General features: G+C 39.8%; 1 protein-coding gene across 1 annotated transcript in view; it reads left to right on the top strand.

Moving 5' to 3' along the window:
* LOC149828104 (LIMR family protein At5g01460-like) overlaps window positions 1-25,868 on the top strand; it is a 54,581-nt gene that overhangs the window by 11,529 nt on the left and 17,184 nt on the right. The window contains exons 3-6 of the mRNA XM_090017373.1: window positions 6,070-6,185; window positions 6,336-6,446; window positions 22,306-22,404; window positions 22,496-22,618. Of these exons, the coding sequence (XP_089873499.1) occupies window positions 6,070-6,185; window positions 6,336-6,446; window positions 22,306-22,404; window positions 22,496-22,618 (449 nt within the window). The remainder of the gene's footprint in view (window positions 1-6,069; window positions 6,186-6,335; window positions 6,447-22,305; window positions 22,405-22,495; window positions 22,619-25,868) is intronic.

Raw genomic sequence — 25,868 nt, 5'->3', positions numbered from 1 at the left:
CTTCTGCCGTGCCTGCAACCATTGACCTGTACTCAGCCTCTGTACTTGATCGTGCCACTTCCTTTTGTTTTCTACTGCTCCAAGACACTAAATTGTGTCCAATATATACATAATATCCAGAGACAGATCGTCTCTCATCTGGATCCCCTGCCCAATCTGCGTCTGTACAAGTGATGAGTTCATGTCCTTTATGTAGGTTATCGTTCTTGCGGTAAACAAGTTCGTCTCCTATAGTTCCTTTTAAATAGCGTAGAATGCGCTTCACAGCTTCCATATGACCTTCCGTTGGAGCATGCATAAACTGGGATACCTGATTGACGACATAAACGATATCAGGTCTGGTAAAGGTCAAATATTGCAGCATCCCTACAAGGCTTCTATACATTGTAGGGTTGACACAAAGATGGCCATCTTCAGAACTCAACCTTTGATGTAATACACTCGAAGTGTTTACTGGTTTGCAATTCGTCATCCCGACTCTTTCCAGGAGATCAAGAGTGTATTTCTGTTGCATGAGTGTCAATGTGTCCTTTTGTCTGTCAACCTCCACACCAAGAAAGTACCTCAACTCCCCTAAATCTTTCTTCTTGAAAGTTTTCATCAAAAAACGCTTCACATCTTGCACATGATTATCTGAACTCCCAGTGATCACAATGTCATCAACATATATAAGAAGTGTAACGATCTCCGTCTTCTGGTAAATAAAGAGCGAGTGGTCCAGAGAGCATCTTCTAAAACCATAGCCTTGAATTTGCATGAAGAAACTTTCAAACCAAGAACGAGACGCCTGTTTCAACCCATACAGAGATTTCCTTAGCTTGCACATCCAGGCAGTAGGATCCTTCTCGGCATACCCATTAGGTTGCTCCATATATACTTCCTCCTTTAAATTTCCATGCAAGAATGAATTTTTAACATCCATCTGGCTAAGCTTCCATCATCGGTTATGATGACATGAATTGGGCCCATTTTGACTACAGGACTAAAGGTTTCATCATAATCTTCACCATATTGTTGTGTAAATCCCCAAGCAACAAGCCGCGCTTTATATCGGTCGATACTTTCTTCGGGCTTATATTTTGTTTTATAAACCCATTTGAGCCAACTACATTCTTTCCTTCCGGCCGAGGCACTATTTCTCAAGTTTGGCATTCATGAAGAGCTTCCATTTCTTCATTCATAGCCTCAATCCAATGACGAGATTGAAGAGCTTGACTAAGACAAGTGGGTTCATTCTGCTTTGTGAGCTGAGATAGAAATAGCTTAAAATAAAGAGAAAAGGTCTCGTAACTCACCCATCGCTGAATGGGATGCCTGATGCGTGAAGGCCTTTGAGTTGGAGCATTAGGGATGATTTCCACATCCTTCAGTCCTGTATTTCTGTTCCTTCTAGTGTATATCTGTCCAGAGAAGCGTGCAACTGGAGGTGGTTCAACTGAAGATGGCTCAACATACATCTGTGAGTCATCCAACTCCCTACTCAAGTCGAAAGAAGGACAAGTTGCCTGACATGTCTCTTTTGTATTGGCAAAAAGATCTGCGCTCATCCATGGATCATATACCTCTACTTCTCGAGATGGCAACACTTCAGAGTCATTGATCTGAAAATGTTGCTCATCGAAAACAACGTTCCTGGAAGTCCTAATACGTTTTGTAGTAGGGTCATAGCATCGATAGCCTTTGTATTCATCCGCGTACCCAACAAATCTGCACTTAGCGGCCTTGTCCTGAAACTTATTTCGCAAAGATGAATCAATATGCACATAACATGTACAACTAAAAACACGCATCTCATCATAAGAGGGATGTTGCCCAAATAAAACGTAATAAGGAGATTTCCGATTCAGAAGTACCATAGGAAGACGATTTATGACATGAACAGATGTGTGAAAAACTTCTGTCCAAAGACTAATGGGCACATTGTTGCCATGTAACATGCTCATCGGACTCTCGACAATATGCCTGTGTTTCCTCTCCGCAACCTCATTTTGTTGAGGGCTATGGGGGCAAGAAACCTGTCGACTTATTCCTTTATCCCGAAGAAAGGCAATAAACTCGTTCGATGAATACTCACATTCACCATCACATTGTAAGTGCACAATATTACAAAAAAAAATTGTCTTGACCATCGAATGAAATTCTCGAAATATTTGGAAAACTTCATGCTTGTGTTTCAAGAAATATATCCTAAGTATAGCAGGAATAAGAATCAATAAATATACATAATAATGAATGCTAGAGAGAAAAGGAATAGGTGCGGGTCCCCAAACATCGGAGCAAACAATTTCAAATGGCTCTGAAGCTTTTTTATTAATAATATGAAAAGGGAGAACATGACTTTTGCAGAGTTCACAAGATGAACATTTTTTATTCTCTAAAAAGGAACATAAACTAGACTCTGGAAGAAGACCGTCAGAGATAAGACTTTCAACGAAACCCCGACTACAATGTCCCAAGCGACTGTGCCAGTTATCTGGCTTATTACAATGAGATGAATTAAAAACTTCCAATGGAATAAAAGACAAAGACTCTGAAGACGAAGACACTGAAGAATGCTTGGACGACTTCAACTGGAGAATTGGAACTGTGGGGATATCCTTGAAGCCATACATGTTTCCTCGTCGCTCCCTCTTAGCGAACGTCTCCTTCATTCGTAGATCCTTAACATAAACAAAAGAGGGAGTAAATTCCATTGAAGAATTCATATAGTCAACAAGTTTAGCTACAGAGACTGTTCTTTTTAATATTAGGAACAAGAACATTGGACAAGTGAAGTGTGGACTTTGACATAGGAATACTTGCACTGCCGGTATGGCTAATGGAGTGATAAGTTCCATCTCTCGTAACTATACTACCTTTTTCTAGATAAGGCAATAAGTGAGATAACTTACCCGCATTACCCGTAACATGTGTGGCAGCACCGGAATCAACGTACCATTCTCCTTGTTCATTTTGTTTGATTGTCATATGTGATAATGCTGATAGCAAAAGTTGTTGCACATCTATAGATGGCGCTTTCGTGTCCACAATAGTAGCTGACTTATTCTCAATTTTGTTTATTTTTTCCTTGTTCTGCAAATTAAACCAACAATCAACTTTCACGCGTCCTCTTTTGTTACATAAGAAGCAAGTGGGCACTCTCCTCTGATTCCTTGCATTAAAAACACTTGAAAAATTAGGTGTAGGTAAGATACCACGTCCTCCCTGCCCAAAACGTCCTCTGCCTCGGCCTCCTTGATGCCCTCAATTTCCTCGTCCAAAACCTACAGAAGTGTCCATAGCCAAGACTGAATGAGAGCGAGCTGATTCATTTCCTTCTGCCCTTTGTTTCATAACCATCTTATGCTGGAGAAGTTTCGCTTGAAGGTCGTCAAATGTGGGCAAGTGGGGAAGGCAGGACAAAGCTGTGGTAAACATGTCAAAATCAGGGCCCAATCCATTGAGAAGTTGTTGAATTTTATCTTTATCTGAAATAGCACTTCCAATAACCTCCAATTGATCAGTAATACTCTTTAAGCGGCCTATGTATTCCATAACTGTCATGGAACCTTTCTTCAAACTTTGAAACTCATTTTTTAAGTACATAACTTGGGCTTCTGATATTTGAGAGTATGTCTGAGACAACTTACTCCATAGAACTGCCGCAGTGCAATCATCTGAAAGAGTAACCAACACTTCTTGGGAGAGTGTTGACGTAATATAAGCAACCAAAGACTGATCTCGTTTCCTCCAAACTGTATACTCTGGATTCTTAACAGATTTAGTAATTGTGTCACCCTACTCATCCCTGGTTTCCTGCAAAATAAGACATGGTGGTACATGAACAAAACCATCCAGATGTTCATCGAGATCCTGACTCCGTATAAACAGAAGTATTTGTCTCTTCCAGGTCAAGAAATTAGAATGAGTAAGTTTTTCCGTAACAAGCTGATTCAAGAAATTTACAGAGGGACCGGATGACGAGGAGTAATCCATATCAATGGGACAACGAGTAAGCAAACAAGACGAATGAAGAGAAACAAACTGATTTGAGATCACTTAATCAATCAATAGAGCTTCAATAAAACATGTACCTGTGTTATCAATGCCTTGAAAGGAAACCCTCCTTTTTTTTTTGAATTGACGTGCAGATTGTAAACTGTTATAATCTTCCTATAGACGTTGCACAGAAAACACTAATTTGAAAGAATTGAGATTGACGTGCAGATTGTAAACCCCTTTTAAATTGAGATTGACGTGCAAAAGGAAAGAAAAAGAAAAACTGATATGCACGTCTGACAGCAATAAGAAAGAATGAAAAGAAAAACTGATATGCACCTCCAGTAATATGGAAACAAAAGTTTCATAACCACATAAAGAAACTGATATGCACGTCTCACAACAATAAGAAAGAATGAAAAGAGAAACTGATATGCATGTCCAACAATATGGAAACAAAAGTTTCACAACCACAGAAAGAAAATGAATCAGAGAGGAAGAAATTGCAGTCGGACAGCAGTCGTTAATGTTAAGGAAAGCTGCAGATGGTGAAGTGTACTATGAAGAAGAAGGAGATGCAGACATTAATGCTGCAACCGTTAATGATGATGAGTACTATGAAGAAGAAGAATGAACGAGCAATAGAGTTAAAAGGAAAGAGGAAGAGTAAACGAAGAGACAAATTAAAACCTGCTTCTTCAGATCTCGCTGGAATCAAAACCTCCTTTTTCAGATCTCGCTGAACACGCTTCTGGTAGGGTTCCGCAACGTTGCTCTGATACCATGTGAAAATTCGTGAGGGATCTGTTCAGCCTGCACAAGAAACAGAAAGCAGAGAAAAGGGAGAGAGAGGGAGATACACAATGGCTGGGGCAGCTAATGTATTTCACACCATCGAGCCCTAATCTCTTATCATTAAAAGGCTGTTACAAATGGAGATTAAAATATTACACCATAACACTTATATTACATAAGTGCCATTAATGAGAAAAACGTCAGCTGCATAATTAAAATAGACGTACTTATGGATCCAGATCCAGATCCAGATCCATGTGCATGTTCTATTTTAACGGAAAGGAGGGCTAATTCGTTTCAAATTGCAATTGGAAGCTATGAATAATAAAAAAAGAATAATATTTTTGTAGTATTTTTCTTTCAAAAATATAAAGAAACAATTAGAAATGGTTTTAGAATATAAAAGAAACAAAAAAACATCTTACAATATATAAAAGGATGCTTTTTTTTAATTTTGGGAATATATCGGGAAATTCTCGAGAAAATAATATCGCGATATTTGAGGTTCTGGTGCTATTTTGAGAATCTCGGGAAAATAGCAGATGACCTTGAAATACTGACAATATCATGATATTTTCAAAATATCAGCGATATCGGTGACTATGCATATATATAAAAAAAATACATCATATGTGTACGACTTGGCTGAGTCATTTTGTGACTCTGCCATGACTTGACCGAGTTTTGTTAAGTTCAGTGGCATTCAATAATTTGTTCCAGTAAATGACTGAGTCATCGAGTTGACTCGGCGAGTTTGTAAACACTGATATATGTGTGTGTGTGTGGATTAACTATACATATTTTAAGTAGTTCTGTTTTTAATTATTTACTGTTGATTAAGATGGTCACCTAAGTCATCTAGGTGATTCTTTTCTGATGGATTTGTATTTTTCTCAATGTTTGACTGTGAGGTTAAGTTGGCTACTTCAATATTCGAACTTATCTGCTAGATATTTCCTCTAATAAGTTGTCTTCGATAGCTGTTTTAGGGAGATTCTGTCTGGGGCCTACTCTTGGTAATTCTCTTTATTCCTGATGTGATTGGTCCTCAAAATGTAAATGTCAGTGGTTGAAGAAAATTGAATTTTTTATAATATTTGCTATTTTATGACACAAGATTTATGCTTTCATATTTTCATCAAGGCATTTGAAATTCATTTGGTTAAAACCGTACCAAGTTGCAGTTCTATTCACATAATTCTTCTGAGCTTCTAGGTCTTCTTCTCTGTAACTTTATTGCTGGTTCTTGTAAGCTCTCTCACCTTGTATTCTTATTGCCTATTTTTATGATTTCAGGACTTATTGGCAAGGTTGACTTCTCTGTGAGGCATCTTTCTTCGAGCACAACCTCGTTTCCCACAAGTTGGACTGATTTTACTAAATCTAAACCATGCATTGACAACATCCACCAGGTTCTAGATTTCTGTAGTATGCAGTTACGATAATTGATGGTTCAAATTAGCATTGCATCTCTAATTGAGATCGACTAGTGATCAGATTCTGAGGTTGCTTCTCCAGAAAGCATACTTTTAAGACCTGTTGGTTATCCTTTTATTTTCCAGTGTGCTGCCTATTCTGCAAGTCCTTCCTCAGAAACAACTTGGACAATGCGCACTACGTTCCCAGAATATGTTGTGGCTCTTGCAACCATTGTTGGATCAGTTCTCTTTTCTGTATGTTCCTGCCTGTCTTGAATTATCCATTTGAGCTTGCTAGTATTTAGAGTAATGATTGTGATTGTGATAGCCTGTCACATGGATATGGCTGTAAATATAGGGTCATGGCCATTGTTATGATGTTTCCCAACAGAAGAGGATATGGAGTCGGAGCCAAAACTGAGCATTAGCATGACGCAGGAGAGCTATTGATAGTTTCATTTTAATTGTGAAATATTCCTGAAATAGTTGTTATCAGGAAGTGCCATGACTGTCACATGGATATGGCTGTAAATGTAGGGTTATGACCATTGTTATGAAGTTTCCCAACAGAAGTGGATATGGGGTTGGAGCCAAAACAGAGCAGCCGCATGACATAGGAGAGCTATTGATAGTTTCATTTTGATTGTGAAATGTTCCTGAACTAGTTATCAGGAAGTGCCATGACTTGTTTAATTTATTTTTAACTGAATTCAATCATTATATGGGAGATTTGGTTTTTAAAAGTTTGTTCCTGTTGATGGATGAAACATCTGTGCTAAGTTGAAACACTTAAAGAGGTTTATTGCGACTGTGAGTGGTCCTTCAGAAGACTAATCTTTGTAATTTGATTATGAGCAAAACTTGTGATCAACATGTAGCTTCTTTTCTCTGCTCTTTTTATGTACATAGTTGAAGTGGGGCCCTCTTACATTTTAAGCTTCTATCTTCTAAATTCTTAATGTTGTGGATATCCAGCTAAGGCTTTTCTTCCCCTTTTATAAACATCACTTCAGCCTTGATTTGAAGAACTTGATTTTCAGAGTCCATAAGCTGGATGGCTTGCTTTTGTAAAGGAATTATTGATGTCCTTTGAGTTAATGTAGAGTCTCATTCCTAGGGTTTGAGCATGTGATGTAGCGAGAGATCAGCTTTCTTAAGTGTTTACAAAAAAAATAACGAATTACAATGAATAATGAAGAAAGGAACGTAGGAAATGGAAATAGCGGCTGAGCCGAAAGTCAAAAAAATGAAAGGCTGCTGTAGAACTGAACATGCAGAGGAAAACTCAGAAAAGAAAAAAACAAATCATTCTCTCCCCTACGAAACCCTAAAGCAGGGTATTAGTAGGGCACAAATGGATCTGGGTCTCGGATCCAGTCCCTGGACCCAAGAAAGCTCCACGCTGCTGATGGATCTGGGACGCTGTCGAAGTGCGGTGCCGCTTCAGACCTTCGCTCGCCTGGAATAGGTGCGCAGGGGCACGCCCCTGCATCGTGGTACCAGACTCGCGATCAGATCCATCATCTGGGTCTGATCGTCTATCCCATTGGTGCCGAGATCCCTGACCACGCCCGGGTCATTCTGTATAGGCCTAGCTTGGTCCTGCTCTGCATCATTCTCCCCTGGTTGGGAAGAAGTCGGCTCTGACGACTTATTGTCACCACAGTAAGAATATAGATCAGACACATTGAAGATAGGCGAAATGTGCCAATCGTCGGGCAGTTCAAGGAGGTAGGCATTCAGACCCAATCGCCGGAGGATCTTGAAAGGGCCATGTTTCTTAGGACTCAACTTACCATAATTACCCACTGGGAAATGCTCATGACGCAGATAAACCCATACTAACTGACCTACTTGAAACTGAACATCACGACGACCTTGGTCCACAAAAGCTTTGTAAACTTCGTAACTTTCAACAAGTTTGGCTCGGACCTGTCGGTGAATATCACACATGTACTCAACAACATCAAACGCGTCTCGGGCTGGGTCTTGGGGGTTATTCACGGGTGCTAGATCCACCACATGTGTTGGTGAACGCCCATAAACCACTTGAAAAGGAGACTTGCCTGTGGACCGGTTGATGAAACTATTGTAGGTGAACTCGGCTTGTGGCAAGACTAGATCCCATGTAGTGACATTCTCCCCTACGAGACTCCTCGGTAGGTTCCCTAAGGTGCGGTTCACGACTTCTGTTTGGCCATCGGTTTGCAGGTGGTATGCACCAGAGTTACCGGAAGTGCCCCTACAGTAGGGGAAGCACGCTTCCCCGATACTCGTTTTTGAAGCGCGAAACGTCGCGCTTTTGAAACGCATGGGGGAAGCGCGCTTCCCCACACTTCCCCCTCTCTTCTCCATGCTTCTCTCTTTTTTCATTTTATTTTTTATTTTTTATTTTTTTTTCTTTTTTCGCTTCCGGTTCGCTTCTTAGGTCGCTTCCGGTTCACTTCCTAGATCGCTTTCGGTTCACTTCCTAGGTCGCTTTCGGTTCACTTCCTAGGTCGCTTCCGAGACGATTCGTGATTTGCTTCTAAGTCGTCCCACGCTTCTCGCTTCCTAAATTTTTTAAAGTGCCTCGCTTCCCGCTTCCTCGACTGACAACCATGGTATGTACTACTGAACTGGAGCTTGGTTTTCAATAAGGCCCACAAGGATTTCCAAAAATGACTCATAAAGCGAGTGTCACGATCTGAGGTGATCGATTGAGGCAACCCATGGAAACGGGCCACGTCCTTGAAGTAGTACGAGGCTATTAAAGAGGCGTCAGTGGTTCGCTTACATGGAACAAAGATAGCAATTTTGGAAAAGCGGTCAACCACAACTAAGATGGAGTCAAAATGACGCGAGGTCCTGGGAAGACCCACAATAAAATCCATAGAGGTGTTCCCAAGGCCGCTCAGGGATGGGCAAAGGAGTATAAAGACCGCTATTCTGACTTCGACCCTTAGAGACTTGACACATTCGACAACTCTGGACAAATTTGACGTCTTTATGCATTTTGGGCCAAAAGTAGCGTTCATCTAACAGGGCGAACATCTTATCGTGTCCAAAATGCCCAGCTAGTCCCCCTTCGTGTAACTCAGAAATCAACTGAAGCCTAAGAGAGAACACTAACACACATAGCTGATTACCTCGAAAAAGGTAACTGTTATATATAGTGAACCTTGGGTCTGCCGTGCTGGTAGAGGAGAGACACCCTTCCCAGACTTGCTGAAAATCAGGGTCCGTCGGGTACAACTCATTGCACTGCCCAAACCCAATGACCTGCACGGACATAGTCATTAAAAGACTATTCTTCCTGCTAAGTGCGTCAGCTACCTTGTTCAGATTACCTTATTGATGGCGAATCGTAAAAGTGTACTCTTGCAAGAAACTGACCCACTTGGCGTGCCTCGCACTCAACTTCTTTTGACTATTTAAATACTTCAACGCCTCATGATCCGTGTACAAGACGAACTCCTTATAAATGAGATAATGCCTCCAATAACGAAGGGCTTGTACAACGGCGTAAAACTCGACATCATAAGTAGAATATTGGCATCTCGACAGAGTCAACTTTTCACTAAAGAACGCAATAGGCCTGCAGTTCTGACTCAGGACGACACCAATCCGCACTTTAGAAGCGCCACACTCAACCTCAAAAACTGCGCTAAAATCAAGAAGGGCTAGGACGGGGGCACTAGTCATTTTCTCTTTGATGAGCGTGCAAGCTTTCCTCGCGGCTAAGGTCCAATGGAAACTAGTACCCTTTAGGCACTTCGTGATAGGGGCCGTTAGGGTGCTAAAATTCTTCACAAAACAACGGTAGAAGGTGTTCAACCCATGGAAACTACGGATCTCTCCTATAGTCCGCGGGGTAGGCCACTCTACAATAGCTCAAACTTTAGCAGGACCAACCTTCACTCCATCGGACGACACTATAAAACCCAAAAACACCACGCTTGACGTAATGAATTCACACTTTTTGGCATTCACATAGAGTTTCTCTTTCCTCAAAATTTCCAGGACTTGATGCAAATGACTCAAATGATCAGACAAAGAGGAACTGTAAACCAAAATGTCATCAAAATAGACCGACAAATCGTTCGATACAAGGACGCAACACTTGGGTCATCATGTTCATGAAAGTACTTGGAGCATTCGATAACCCGAAGGGCATGACTAACCATTCGTACAACCCATCACGTGTCTTGAATGCCGTTTTCCACTCATCCCCTTCCCGGATACGGATTTGGTGGTACCCGCTTTTTAAATCGATTTTCGAAAACATGGAAGCACCACCCAACATGTCAAACATGTCATCCAACCGGGGAATGGGGAAGCAGTATTTGACAGTGATGTGATTGATTGCCCTACTATCGACACACGAGCGCGTTGATCCATCTTTCTTGGAAGTGAGCAGGGCGGGTACTGCTCAAGGGCTAACAATCTCATGGATGAACCCCTTTTGCAGTAGCTCTTGGACCTGTCTCAACAATTGGGCATGCTCTAACGGGTATCATGTGATACGCAGGTAGGTTTGGTAGACTCGATCCAGAGACAAAATCTATAGCATGTTGCACCACCCTCATTGAAGGTAGGCCATCAGGAAGGTCGTCTGGCATGATATCACGAAACTCTTCGACAAGGGGCGCAATTTTTTGCGGGAACGTGCAATGACATACTCATAGTCGATTTGGCCACCAGGGCATAGCAATAACTGTCCTCCCTGCAATGACTCAAGAAAGTTCGGTAGGATAGGCCCGCGAGCCGAGGAACTCGCTCAGGCTTATCCACAATGGGAAAACCGGTCTCCTTGATAGAAAAAGAGGATTATTTTATGCCCTTTGAAAACAAACGAGTATGTGTTCCTACGGCCATCGTGAATAGTCTTTCGATCAAACTTCCAAGGACGTCCTAAGAGAATATGATAGGCATTCATAGGGGGGCACATCACACCACACTTCATCGTGGTAATGCTCTCCTATAGAGAATCTGACTAGGCATCGTTGGGTGATGGGTACTTCATTTCCCTTTTTGAACCATGCCATTTTGCATGGTTGAGCAAGTTTTTCCGTTTTTAAATTGAGGGTGGACACGGCGTTTTCAGAAACCATATTTTCATAAACTCCAGTGTCAATGATGACATCACACGCATGACCCTCACAATTGCACCTTGTTCTAAAGATATTATTGCGCAACCATTTTGCATGGGCCAACTCTCGGGGTGCGGTTAGGACTGATAGAAAGTATGCAGAAATGAATTACAAGAATGCATAATGCATTCATAAGTTCCAACATTGGACAAACACAACCCCACAATGGGGAATAACAAAATGGTCCACTAAGGGACACCACAATAAGCCTACGAAGAGGCATAAGTTACATATGCTTTATTGAATGAGGGCCTAAAAGGTCATAGAATACAAGAGGGGGGAACCCCCTATTTATACAAAAAATGAGGGCTGAAAAAGGGGACCCATTGGGGGCTCCCCATAGAGACGTTGGGAGCCCCAACGGTGACATTTGTGATCGTTGGGGCCCCTTATGCGTGAATCCCTTTTCAATATAAAAAAATAAAAGAACTAAAAATAATTAATTACATAAAATAGTTGTTTCTAAAAATAACTATGTAAAATGACCAAAATACCCCTATATATATGTGAGAACATATATATTTTAACACCCCCACCCTCAAACTTTACGTGGGGATAACAAAAAGTTTGAAGATACAAAAAGGAGGGTTTTAAGTCTTCAAAGAATCTTCAATGAAAGCCATCATCTTTAGAGCACATGAAAGAACTTTGCAAATGTCAGCCTTAAACTGTCTTTAATGATCATCCCCAAGCTCCTTCCACTATGTATCATAGATATTTCTTTCATCTCATCTTGGCGATCTTGTAGAACAAGCCAAAAGAACTCCAAATAAAAAATATGTTTGTATCTTAATTAAATAAAAGATATCAAATAAGATTGACCATATGATTTCATCAAAACAACTATTCAAAAGATATTTCATGCATTTCAATTGAGTATTATGCAAAAATGATTTAAACTTAAATACTCTATTGATAAAACACACTATGTTCTTGAAGAAGGATATGAGTACAAAAGCCACACTAAGAAGAGAACATTACTAAATGTGAAAAAGTCTTCAAAGATGTGCACTACAAGTACTAACACTACAAAGGAAAACATGTACAAAGACACACTTGAATAAAAGTACACAAAGGTATAAGAAAAATTTCTATAAAAAGAGACTTTGTGTAACAAAATCAAGAAAAACAAAGAGTGCATAAAGGCACAAAGGAGAACACTCATAAGTGCACAAAGACACGGATACAAATGCACAAAGGCACGACGAATATGAACTTCAATATATGAGATCCCAAGATGGGGCTTTACAAAAGCATATTTAACACACATAAGTCAATCAATAGGGTCTTTCACATCTTTAGAGAGAAGAAGTTATATGTCAAACAAATGTCATATGAAAAACATGATTTGACTAAGTATATTAAAAACATCCACCCAAGAGTCAAGAATGAATGTTACTTGAGTAGAGAGGACCTTACACATTTAGGAAAATCTCACTCAAATGATTTCAAATACAAAAACTCATTATGCATATCAAACACAAAGGTGGTCGAAAAACCATAAGCATTTAATACATAGATTAAATGCCAAAATATCAAATTGATTTCCAAATATGCATATCAATGATATGATCCACTTGTATTTCTTAAAAAAAACAAATTATGAATGAAATTTTGCAAATTTCAACAATAGTTCATCCACTACAAGCAACTACCTCATTAGTCCTCCAATACCCATAAATCAAGTGTATAAGCTACTAGAACAAGAACATAAATATAATGCCATTAAAAGCCAAAGAAACACACCAAGGTATGTATAGACAATGGGCTAAAACACACACGAAGGTGTGATAATACATCTCTTGTCTATATAAAATGACACTTGAAATGAGTGAAAGAAGCCAACCATGAGCATACATCTTAGCGACTAGAACAAGGACACAAATGCCAGCATGGACTGAAATCACATACAATGGTGTGAATCAATGTGCCTTATTTACATATGATGACACTCATGACAAATGTGTTCAACTACTAGACCAAGAGAACAAAGCCAACAAAGGGCTACCAACACACACAAAGGTGTGAACAATATGTCTTGTCTACATATAATGACACTTAGATAAGAGGGATAAAAGGAGAAGACACTTGAGGCAATAAGGCTTGTACTGACAAACATTCAATAGATTATCAATTTCAATATATCTTAAAACACTTATGATTTGAAACTTTAGACATCCATCACATGTATACATAATTAAGAGCATCCATAATAAAATCAATGGCCAAAATAAACGAGTGACACACTCATAATTAGAGATCACATAACAAGTCATTTTAGAGTCAAACTGCAAGTTGACAATCTAAAATGACATAACACGAGGTGCACATAACTCACCTCAACAAACATCTCTAATATAACAACAATAAGGCCAAACAAATGATGCATTAAATAACATGTGATGAACAAATATAAATGCTATAAAAAGGCAATAAACACTCAAGGGAATCATTTTCCAAATAGAAGTTTTTACAAAGAGGACCGATTAAAAAATCGAATCAAATGTCCAATATAATCAATCACAACAATATGCCTCGTAGCAACAATTTTGCATAAACACGAATTATGCTTAATCATGATCAATTCTTTAATTTATACCAAAAAAGACTTATCATGAAACATTAAGCAAATAATGCATATGAAATTTCTATATCATGTAAGAAGAGGAAGCTCACGAAAGCTCTCATAATACAACATGCTAAAAAAGGCATACATAAAATAGAGAAAATATCTCATTAAAGTGGGATAGAGAGCCCACACAAGAAGATGATTTTGAATGCAATAGGTTCAATAATGAACCAATAAACATGCACATAAAGTGCGAGGACACACACCCACTAAGGGATGAAGCCAAAAGAAGGTTATGAAATCATTTATCATAATGCAATCACATTTTAGAGAACATTGAGTTATCATGTAATGAAGCAAAATGTGGTCTTCCACAAATGTTCTTCGAACACTCAAAGGGAGGTGTCTAAAAGACACTTTAAGCAAAACCCATAAAAAGGGTAAAAGAGGAACAACACACATGAATAAACAATTTTATTTATGTAAAAGAATGCTTAAAAAGCATTACAAAACGGTTATCAAAATGTATTCACGACAATCTAGAAATGAAAAATCTAGAACCATTCTCAAATATTGAGAACATCTTAATGCTATTAATTGTAATACAAAAATACATATTTTCAAAAGATGACACGAGAGTTTTAACAAGGAACCAAGGCATATGCATAGATAAAAGAAACAATATGAGAGACTAAGTGCATACATTCTCATAGAAAAAGCACTCATGCAATAATTAAAGCCATATGTCTCATAAAATAAACATGCTTTCAATCAAGTTTAAGCATATATGCAAATGATTGTATAAAGTTTTACATTTTTAAGCATGTAACGAATCAAGAATTTCAAACATGAATATGCATGTCTATAAAGGATGAAATACAAATTGTATTTTGACGATTATCATATATATATATATATATATATATATATATATATATATATATATATATATATATATATATGTGTGTGTGTGTGTGTGTGTGTGTGTGTGTGTGTGAAAAACAAGTTTATATTTTATAAAATAAGATATCATTATCAAATCATTAAGATAAGACAATGATTGACGAAACATCTAGAATAAATAATTCATGGTTATATATATATTAGAGTTATTTTCAAAAAGGCTTCAAGATTCAAAACATACTACATATATCTAGTTTCCTTAAATAAGTTCAATGATGGTTAAAATACTATTTTAGAAAAAATCATACATTTTCATACATTTCCTTTTAAAACATACTACATATGTATATATATGTTTACATATATCTATATATATATTCAATGGTAGAAAAAAAACAAGTGTTTTTCTCATGTGTAATGCATGGGCTAAATACTTGAAAAGTGTAAGAATACATGCCAAGTAATCCCAAGTAGAAGGAAGAGAGATAAGAGATGACAAACGCTTCATCAAAACGTAGAGAAAGAAAAGAGGTAACAAAAACTTCACCACTTTTTCGATTTTTTGAACATCACGTTTTTCGATGCACCGAAGGACTAGCTTGATTATAACCGTGCTCTGATGCCATGTTAGAAAGTATGCGGAAATGAATTACAAGAATGCATAATGCATTCATAAGTTCTAACATTGGATAAACACAACCCTACAATGGGAAATAACAAAATGGTTCACTAAGGGACACCACAATAAGCCTACGAAGAGGCATAAGTTACATATGCTTTATTGAATGAGGGCCTAAAAGGCCATAGAATACAAGAGGGGGAACCCCCTATTTATACAAAAAATGAGGGCTGAAAAAAGGGACCCATTGGGGGCTCCCCATAGAGACGTTGGGAGCCCCAACGGCTCTATGTGGGGCCCCTTATGCGTGAATCCCTTTTCAATATAAAAAAAATAAAAGAACTAAAAATATTAATTACATAAAATAGTTGTTTCTAAAAACCAACTATGTAAAATGACCAAAATACCCTTGTTAGGTATTTCACACACACACATATATATATATATATATATATATATATATATATATATATATATATATATATATATATATATATATATATATATATATATATATATATATATGTGTGTGTGTGTGTGTGAAATAGACATATATATTTTAACAAGGACATGACGAATAGATAATAGATTCTCGACGATACCATCAAACTCTACGACTTCTCCTTCATGCTCCCCTTCAACCAAGGACTCACCCTCACTCATTATCTGACGATGACTCGACCACGGGTTCTATGAAATGGGCGTTCTTGGTCATGGTGGGGCACTTGGAGGCAACATGGCCTAACTCTTGACACCTAAAACAACGTATGGTAGACTCACTAGGCTTGGATTTGGACCTAGTATGAAAGGCAGGTCCGGACTGGTCAGGTTTGTTGGTGTCTACTCTTGGGGTAAACTTTGAGTCTTCCTTCCTTGGGGAGCTCGCTCCCCTGTTTGAGAAACTCGACTTGGGTCGACTGGTCTGATCGCTCCAGGAAACTCTATACTCCTGCCTCTTTTTCAACTTTTCTTCCACATTCATGGCATAACTGCTGGCCTGATCCAATGACTCGACTGTGACACAACTAAAATCATCAGAAATAGTAGGACAGAGACCAGAGATATACTTTGTGACCTGCTGTCGGGCGGTCTCCTCGATCTACACTCGCAGGGATAGGCGATGAAACTCAGCAGTGTACTCCGCCACGGTACGGGTGCCTTGACGCAGGGTCAGGTACTCCTTGTAGGCTCTCTCAGCGTGATCCGATGGCACAAACTTGGATTGCATCAATCTTTGCATCTCTTCCCATGTCTGCACACGTTCTTGCCACTGTCGTTCCCTCGACCTTTGTAGCTCAACCCACCATGTTTGCGCTAGGCCCTTCAATCGAGCGGATGCTAGAGAGACACGATGGTGCTCAGTTACAAAGTGGTAGTCGAAGAAAAACTGCACGACATAGGCCCAGTCGAAGAACTGCTTTGCGTCGAATCGTCCCGCGAACTCTAGAAGGTCCAGCTTCACCCCGTAGGTGGAGGGGTGCTCTGGCGCTCTTTGTTGACGAGGTTCCACCATTCCTGCAGGGTACTCATTTCAGAAGGCTTCATCGTCCATCAAGGCAGCATCATCCTCGTCACGGCTTGACTGACATGTGGTCGACGCTCAAGTCGCGCTGGCCTCTGCGGGATCTGCATAGTCGCTGCTTGATGTTGTCTCGGTCTGGCCTGCCCTTGGGTGGGAGCCATCTGCGGCCGGCGTTGAGGCACCGATATAGTAGGGGGTCCCATCAACGGGGGAAGGACTGGTCGACTATGTCACATGGGTGCGGATGCGAGGATGCGGCATTTTAAAAAAACTTGGGTGCGGGGGTGCAGGAGGGCAAAAATATAAAAAATTATATATATATATATATATATATATATATAATTTTGAAGTTTTAACAGTTAACAACAGTAACACTAATGAAATAAAAAACAATTATCGTGAGTACATTTTAAAAACAAAAATTATATATATGCTAAAATTCATCATTATAAGACTGCATTAACCAAGCTTAATCGAGTTTCAAAGCTTCATTAAGCTCTACTGGTTTGAGCCAAGTTTAATAGTTTAATCGAGCACTGCTAGATGCATATATGGTTTTAATTTTTTGCTATTGAATCAGACAAATATCAGGATTTGATGGATATCTGATTACATGTAAAAGAACCAAATAAGGTACGAACACCGATCCAAACGGGGCGAGGCCCCATTTTCCCCCTGGCCAGGACATATATGCTTGGTTTCCCATTCGACTCTTTTAGTTATTCTCTCCTAGTTACGTAACTGAGCTACTTTTGAATGGTAACCATGGTCATCCCTTAAGAAAGGTTGGATTGTCCATGATCATTACATCCTGCCCCAAAATCTGGCAACTCATTGACTTTAGATATTTTGTATTAATTTTTCTAGTATGCAACCTCCAGCCCAACCCATATCTCAGAAGGAAATCAAAATCTGATTTAATATTTGCAGGCAGGTACAGTGGACTGCGATCTGTACGGGCTAGGACAACATGGGCATCATTACCCTTCCGCCTTCCTGAACCCTCTATTTTAACAGAATGATTGTTCTCTCTTCAATTTTCAGAGTACTGTATGGTTGTTCTCTGAGACCATCCAGATTTTCATGAAAAGTTAAGCTCTCATCAACTACAAGAGGTGTCAGATCTTCAGTAAAATGTGTGAATGATGAAGAAAGCCACCAGGTATCAATGCATTGCCTTATTCACTCCCCATCAAAATTGCGGTGAGGACCAACATCCTGTCCAAGAGATGGAGGTATCTCCCGACTGCAATCCCCTCCGCAGAATTCGATGAGGGTCATTTCCCTTCGACCACGAAGCAACTCAAGAGACAGAAGATGCTCGACGAGTCACACTTGCATCTAGAAGGAATCGATCTCTTCACCGCTGTCAATCGATTCTTGTTGAACCAGACACCTTCGCAGGTTTAGCCTGTGCTTGACCCAGAGAAACGATTCGGAGAAGAGACTCCTTGGTAGTTGGCTACGACATGTGGTTGCCGTAAAGAAAGTTGAAGAGTTGTGTCCTGAAACTCGTCACGTTGACAAACCAATTCCTAAGTTTTCTGGCTGTCATGCCCATTTCAGCGGGCCTCTTTTTTCAAGTCCAAAAGTTGGGCATAAATGACCCTGGGTGCGTTGACCGCACCTAGGGTCGAGTTGACTGCATCGGGTGCGGCACGCGCACCCACATCGCGTCGCGTCGACGCGGGTGCGACACCTGCTTGGCTGAATCCCTGTGACATAGCTGGTCGGTTAACTGGGCCTGGATTGGTAGGAATGGGGTAGTATGGGTTTGGGTTAGGGTTTGGGTTATGGTAGAAGTAGTGGGTCGGATATGGGGCAGGGTTTCGGATCTGGGACGGGTTAGTGGATGGGGTCAGGTTCTGGGTTTGTATGGGTATTGGGTATGGTCTGTGAAATACTAGGGTGCCTCACCCGATTGGATCTGGATCGGGTCTAAACCTACACTATTCGTCGGACCCAGAATGGGATGGGTAAGATCATGGATCAAGTTGTCGGGAACAAAGGCCTGGCTAGAAGTCGATCCCTGATCCGTAACATGATGGGTCTGGTTTTAACCCGGCTCGAAATCAAACTGGAGCTTCGTCCGGGGCCGATACAAGACAGGGTCGGTAGTGGATCTCACATGAGGTTCAAAATTATTCGGTTGGATCTGGTTCGGGATAACCCGCGAATCAGACCCAACTAGGTAGGTCGGGTGATGGGGCTCAAGGCTCGGGCCCGCTCCTTGGGACCCAAAGGGTGGTCCCCGAGAACCGGGTCTGGGCTCTGTTACAATTGGCTCCGGGCCGAACCCTGTCGGGTTCGGTCCGATCCACAAGGGACCGCCCCCCCCCCCCCCCCCCCCCGCTCACTGGTGGGCTGCGATCGAGCCCCCACACACGAGCTCCGGGAGGGGTGGTAGTTCAGCCTCAACTCGGGCTGATGAAGTCGCACCCGCAGCCTGGCCCAGCGCCAGGCTCGGGCCCTGCAGGCCATGTCTGGCCTGCAACACCTTCACCGTGGCTCGAAGCCAGGCCTGCGCACCCGAGACGATGTTGGGAGGCCCCTCAACGACCCCCTGGTGCGGTTGGGAGGCACCGATCACCTGACTCGCCGCTGCTATCGGGACGGGGTTCAAAATATGTACCATTTACGGGATGGTTGCGCGGCCAACATCCCTATGCAGGCTCATCTCGACGCCATCCAGTTGCACGGCAGATTGATGGTAGGTCGGTTGGACTGGTTCGATCTCTGCGGCATCCGCGTGTCCGGCTGCACCGCTGCCCAATCCCACTCCCGTTTTCAGCATAGAAGTCGCGTGTGTCTCCTCCGATGACTCGAGGACCACTATCCGACCTTCGATCCCATCCAAACGCTTTGACTTGCCGGCTATGTCCTTGCTTACACGTAGCATATTTTTCTGGATCTTCGTCATCATCTGCATCATGGGATCCTCGTTGCCGGTATCTGATCCCTCTCGTTCCTTCCTGCTCGTAAGATCGTCCCTCGCTTCTTGCGCCATGCCGTCAACCAAGGAGGAGGGGTTGTGTTCTGATACTACTTTGATGCAGCGAGAGATCAGCTTTCTTAAGTGTTTACAAAAAAAATAACGAATTATAATGAATAATGAAGAAAGGAACGTAGGAAATGGAAATAGCGGCTGTGCCGAAAGTCAAAAAAATGAAAGGCTGTTGTAGAACTGAACATGCAGAGGAAAACTCAGAAAAGAAAAAAATAAATCATTCTCTCCCCTATGTAACCCTAAAGCAGGGTATTAGTAGGGCGCAAATGGATCTGGGTCTCGGATCCAGTCCTTGGACCCGAGAAAGCTCCACGCTGCTGATGGTTCTGGGACGTTGTCGAGGTGCGGTGCCGCTTCAGACCTTCACTCGCCTGGAATAGGTGCGCAGGGGCACGCCCCTGCATCGTGGTACCGGACTCGCGATCGGATCCATCATCTGGGTCCGATCGTCCATCCCAGTGGTGCCGAGATTCCTGGCCACGCCCGGGTCACTCTGTATAGGCCGGGCTCGGTCCTGCTCTGCATCAGCATGAGACCCCTCAGCTAAGCTACTGCAAGTCTGTAACTTATACCAACCTGCCACGTTTGACAAGACATCTTGCCAAGAGTATTTGCTTCTTAGTGGCCATTGGCAAATATCTATATTCACACTTTTTTTATTTTTTCTGATATTTTTATTTGGAAAATCTTTTTGTATTTTCCTGTCATTTTCACAGAATTGTGTATTTTCTGAAGAAATTTTTAGCACAGTTGCCCTTATATTATATCCATTTTATATTATTCTTTTCATTTTTTCACCTATGTCAATGTCACCTGGGTGCGGATACAGGTACAGGTACGGAGTGTACAACACAGCAATTCCAAAAAATGTGGGTAAGGGGACAGGGTATATATATGCATGTATATATATTGAATATCACATAAATACAAAATAAATTCAAAATAAACTGAACATAATCTAAATATATATGCTACATCTAAAATATATATTCTATACTGAAAATATAAAGTTATATACTGAAAATATAATTATAAATTAAATATAAACTTGTATGTACGGAGGGTAAAATGGTGTGTCCCGGTGTCGACGCTTGTCAACATGGGTACAGATGGAGAAATGGTGTGTCCAGCTACCATAGTTTTTCACAGTTTTTAAAATCTTAATTATTTGGTGTTGCTTTCAACGTGATAAAATCAAAATTTTCATAATGAAGCTGCTAATTCATTAGTATAATTTGATTGCTGGAGGAAACGTCCCTGCATAAACAAAATTTGATTACTTCTTTTTAGAGGTGCAACATGTGAACAGAATGTTCTGTAAGCAAGAATTTTATAGGGCATTGGTTGAGGGTGACAGGTACTATGCAAGTGGCCTGGTTGTGTTTTCAAAAATATTTAGAGGCCTCAAAGGTTGGAATATGCTGCAGGCTCTCATTACATTTATAAACAAATGGTAAATTGAGTTATATGAATAAGCTGTGGACCAACCTTTGTACGATCATTGAGAATATTTTGACAAGGAGTATTTCATTTGCCCATATATTTCATGTTTAATCTGCACAGTGTCTATAACACAGTGATATGACATTTTGCCAGCTTGTGCAAGCAACCCAATAAGGTTCTGTACACTCTGTACAAACTATTAAATCCAAGTGGTATTTTGAAAATTAATGGAAGAAAACACAGAAAGTTTGAGAAAAGTGCCTGTTCATCTTTTTGTTTTGCATTGAGTGGCTTGTGTTAAAGATGCATGTGGAGGTCAAAGAAATCGTTGCCTGTAGGTAACTATGCTTGGTGCATAGATGTTGATATCAGTGTATAGTTTAAATTATTGTAATTCTTTTATAGTGTGTTATGCGTAGGCACTGAAAATGTACATTAAGCATTTATATTTTATGATGCAGATAGTAATCGTCCTTGGGTAATTTCTGTTTTTTGATCTCTCACCTCGTATTCTCTTTCATTGGGTTTTTTGGTATGCTAGCTTTCTGGAAGTTAGCTGGCCAGAGTTGCTAGCATCTGGTTGAAAGAAGGATAAAAGGAAATATTGATGAGCTATATTTATTAAGAGATACGGATGACTTAGTTTTCTGATGTGCATAAGCAAGTTGGTCGAATAACATGTACTTTGTCCTTATTGTGTGTTTGGAGATGATGGATGGTTAATGTTATTTAGGGATGTTATACTTTTTGTTATTTTTGTACGAATTTGCTTTGTCTGTCTTTGTTTTGGAATTTCATCTTTGTTGTTCCTATTTCAAGAGTGCAATGTTTTAATTCCTGGTTGCATGATTTGGTTCTAGTTCCTTGTTATAGTAGATATATTACTTTCTTACAACTGCTGTCATATGTTCTCTTTTAGATATTTGGAGGTGTTGGGATTGCTTCTCTGCCCTTGGGTCTCATATTTTCCTTTATTCGACGTCCCAAAGCTGTCATCACTCGTTCACAATATATCAAGGTGCTTTGATGGTTGAGAATAGTTTTATTCTGGAATCTTTGTTTTAAATACATATTCCATTACAAGTTCAATTATGTGGTCCCTTATGTAGGAGGCAACAGAAATAGGGAAAAAAGCAAGGGAGTTGAAAAAAGCAACAGATGCACTTCATCAGGAAGAAAGAAGTGGTTCCAAGGGAAGGAAATGGAGGAAAAATGTGAAGACAGTTGAAAAGGTGCTCTCAATTGGAAACATTTCATTTCACGAAATGGAAATATAATCTTCCCATTTAAAATCAGCATTTTTTTGTCACCAATACCATCTTACTACCTGATGTTTTCAATAGCTTTCTTATGTTGATAATAGTGGAATCCTCTGTATTCTTTGTTGATGTATACTGAGATTCTGTCTCTATTTTTAAATGTTTGTGTTTTCCTGCTAGTTTATATTGGTGTGGTGCATACTATGTTTCCTTCCATTTTTTACTGTTTGATTTAATTTCACATCAGGGATTTTATAATTTCTAAAAGTTGTAGAAAATGAAACTGGAGTGGCAAGGAGTCATCTTAAAGAAGGAAAAGTAGAGTGACAAGGAGCCATCTTAAAGAAGGAAAAAGTGCATCAAAGAATTATACTTTGCAGTACATTTGGTTGTCCAACTATGGGCATTTGGTTGGGCCCACCTAAGATCCATGGTTCGTGCAAAAGTGGATGATGTTAAAATATGTAATCTCATATGTAATCTTTATTTCTTTGTTAAAATATGTAATCTCATATGTAATTATCTCATATGTAATCTTTTTTTCTTTCCTTTTAGTCTAGTTATGTATTTTAATTAGGATAGAATTAATCTAATTAGGATTAGGACTTTTTTAGACTTTTTAGCCACTTTGCTTTTTGACCAAAAGTCAAAAAGCAACTTCATGATTATGATTTTTTTAGACTTTTTTAGCCACTGCTTTTTGACCAAAAGTCAAAAAGCAACTTTATGAGAGAGTTGTTGGACTCCCAACGGCTCTAAATAGAGCCGTTGGAAGCCCAGCGACTCCCTCAATGACCTTTCTTTATCAGCTATAAATATGGGGGCTTTCCCCGTTGTAAAATGATCTTTGGAGTTGGGATTTCTCCCACTTAATGAAATACATTTTTCTTCTCTTCATTGTGCATACCCTTTTTTGGGTATTTTGTATGAACCCTAGTGGTTCTTGTGATTGAGCACTATTTGTGAACAGAGACATTTTTGTGAGTATTTTGAGAGTTTTTGCTTGTGGACTTCATCTTATTACAGTTGAGTGGATGACTTGAACCTCAGGTTGATATTGTTATTTGGCCGCCAAGTCCATTGCCCCCAATTCTGACTTCAAATTCACAGACTTGAGGTCTTTGGGTTTAATATTTTAAACTCTGCGTAGGTGAGACCTCCCCTATTCGGTATGTCTCATTGTGCTCAGTGCAGGCATGTGTATTTGCCTGGTTCTGTGCAAGTGTTCATGCATGTGTTTGGGGCCCCAAGGCTGTGCCTCATCTAGATGCATAGGTGTTTCAATGAGTTTAAACCAGAATGAAACCTTGGCAGCCAAAATCTTTTTCCTTGCTGATGTTTGTTTTGCATTCTGTTAATTCAGTTACCTCTACATCAAATCATGAGGCATTATCCTTTAGGATTGAGATTTTACAGCCCCAAGTAAATGAAGCTTGTGCATTTGTGGGATAAAAACTTTCAACCATTTGACATTAAGCTTGTAAAGAGGAAATCTTCAAAAGTTCAATTTACTTGAATTCATCATGATTAGTTAGTTATTATTCATTTGATTACCTCCAGCCTTCTGTGTGGTGCTCATCATGTTATGTGTAAGCAATAATACAATTGTATTTCTTATATTGATATTTATTTCCTTGATTATGTTATAGTTCAAAATTTCCTTTTGGCATGCTTATTGTTGGTTGTCTTTTGCTTTTGCTTGTATATATATATATATATATATATATATATATATATATATATATATATATATATATATATATATATATATATATATATATTAAGGGTGGCAAAATCTGACCCGACCCGCCAACCCGCTTCTTAGCCGGGTTAGGGTTTGGCTTAAACGGGTTCGTGTCGTAAACGGGTCGACCCGCCTAACCCGTTTATTAAACGGGTCATGTTCGTGTTAAGGGTATGCCAACCCGCCAACCCGTTTGACCCGTTTAATAAATGGGTTAGGTGGGCAGGTCAACCCGTTTAATTATTTATGTTTATCGTGATGATTGTAAGACAACTTGGTGGATATGTTTGTAGTATGGTTGTAACTTGTAAGACAATTATGTTGATGTTGTCTTTATGTTTATGACTTTATGGTGAAGTTTTATGTTGATGTTTTATGTTAATGTTGGTAGTACAATTCTATATTGAGATTTGTAGAAAAAAAGTATAATATGTATTTTTTTTTTGTGTTTCTAATTGTGTTATTCGGGTTAGACAGGTTATTCGGGTTACTCGGGTCGGTTATCGTGTCTATGTTATCGGGTCGACCTGTTTAATAAATGGATCATCGTGTCGTGTAATCATGTTGTGTCGACCCGACCCGTTTATTAAACGGGTTAACCGTGTCGTGTCGGGTTACCCGTTTAATAAATGGGTCATGCTCGTGTTTGCCACATCCGACCCGTTTAATAAACGGGTCGTGTTCGTGTTGAGGTATTCTGACTCGCCAACCCGTTAGCCCGACCCGATTGCCACCCCTAATATATATATATATATGGGTTAATATTTGGTGCTATTGAAGCATGGAATTATATGGAACTATTGGGCTTGAAATCATGGGTTCAAGCTTTATCTATTCAATCTGACCACATCGATGTGTTCAGGATGGTTTGTTTGCTAAGGATCAAACCTTGGATCATGTTATTTTGATCTAAAAATATGATTTTTTGAGTCATGAAATTTTAGTGCATTGTGGACCGTTGATTTTTGAAGCCCTTAAAAAACCTACTTATGTGTCATAATCAATGTTGTAAGTATTGTACTATATCGTATGGTATTGTATAATACATATCATAATTATGGCCTAACTCGATACGTACACACTCGTATCGCGTTACGAGCATGTATCGAATCCGTATTGGTTATATACTTATATATCGTATGATAAACCATGTATCATACAATGTGTTTGACGCACTTTAAAAGGGACGAAACTCGACTTTTTAAATTTTGGGTTTTAAAGACTTCCCTAGGACCGATTCTCTCATTTGCGTAGAGGCCTTTAGAGGAGAACTCACACACCCTAAGAGGCGTGAGAGCAATTTGGGGGTCGATTCTTGCGCAAGGGAGAGAGATTTTGCAGATTTCTCACGTAAGAGTGCATTTCCATCATTTTCTAACTCAAGGGAGTAGGCTAAGGTAACAAATCTGTATTTTTTTGTTTCCCATTGATTTTTTTTGGGAGAAGATGACATCAAATGATCTGACATGGCAATGGGGC

This window comes from Nuphar pumila, chromosome 9 (assembly GCF_984573655.1).
Source record: "Nuphar pumila chromosome 9, dmNupPumi1.hap1.1, whole genome shotgun sequence".
Classification (NCBI taxonomy): domain Eukaryota; kingdom Viridiplantae; phylum Streptophyta; class Magnoliopsida; order Nymphaeales; family Nymphaeaceae; genus Nuphar; species Nuphar pumila.
Note: the sequence above shows the minus strand (reverse complement) of the source record. Positions and strands in the feature narration are given on the sequence as shown.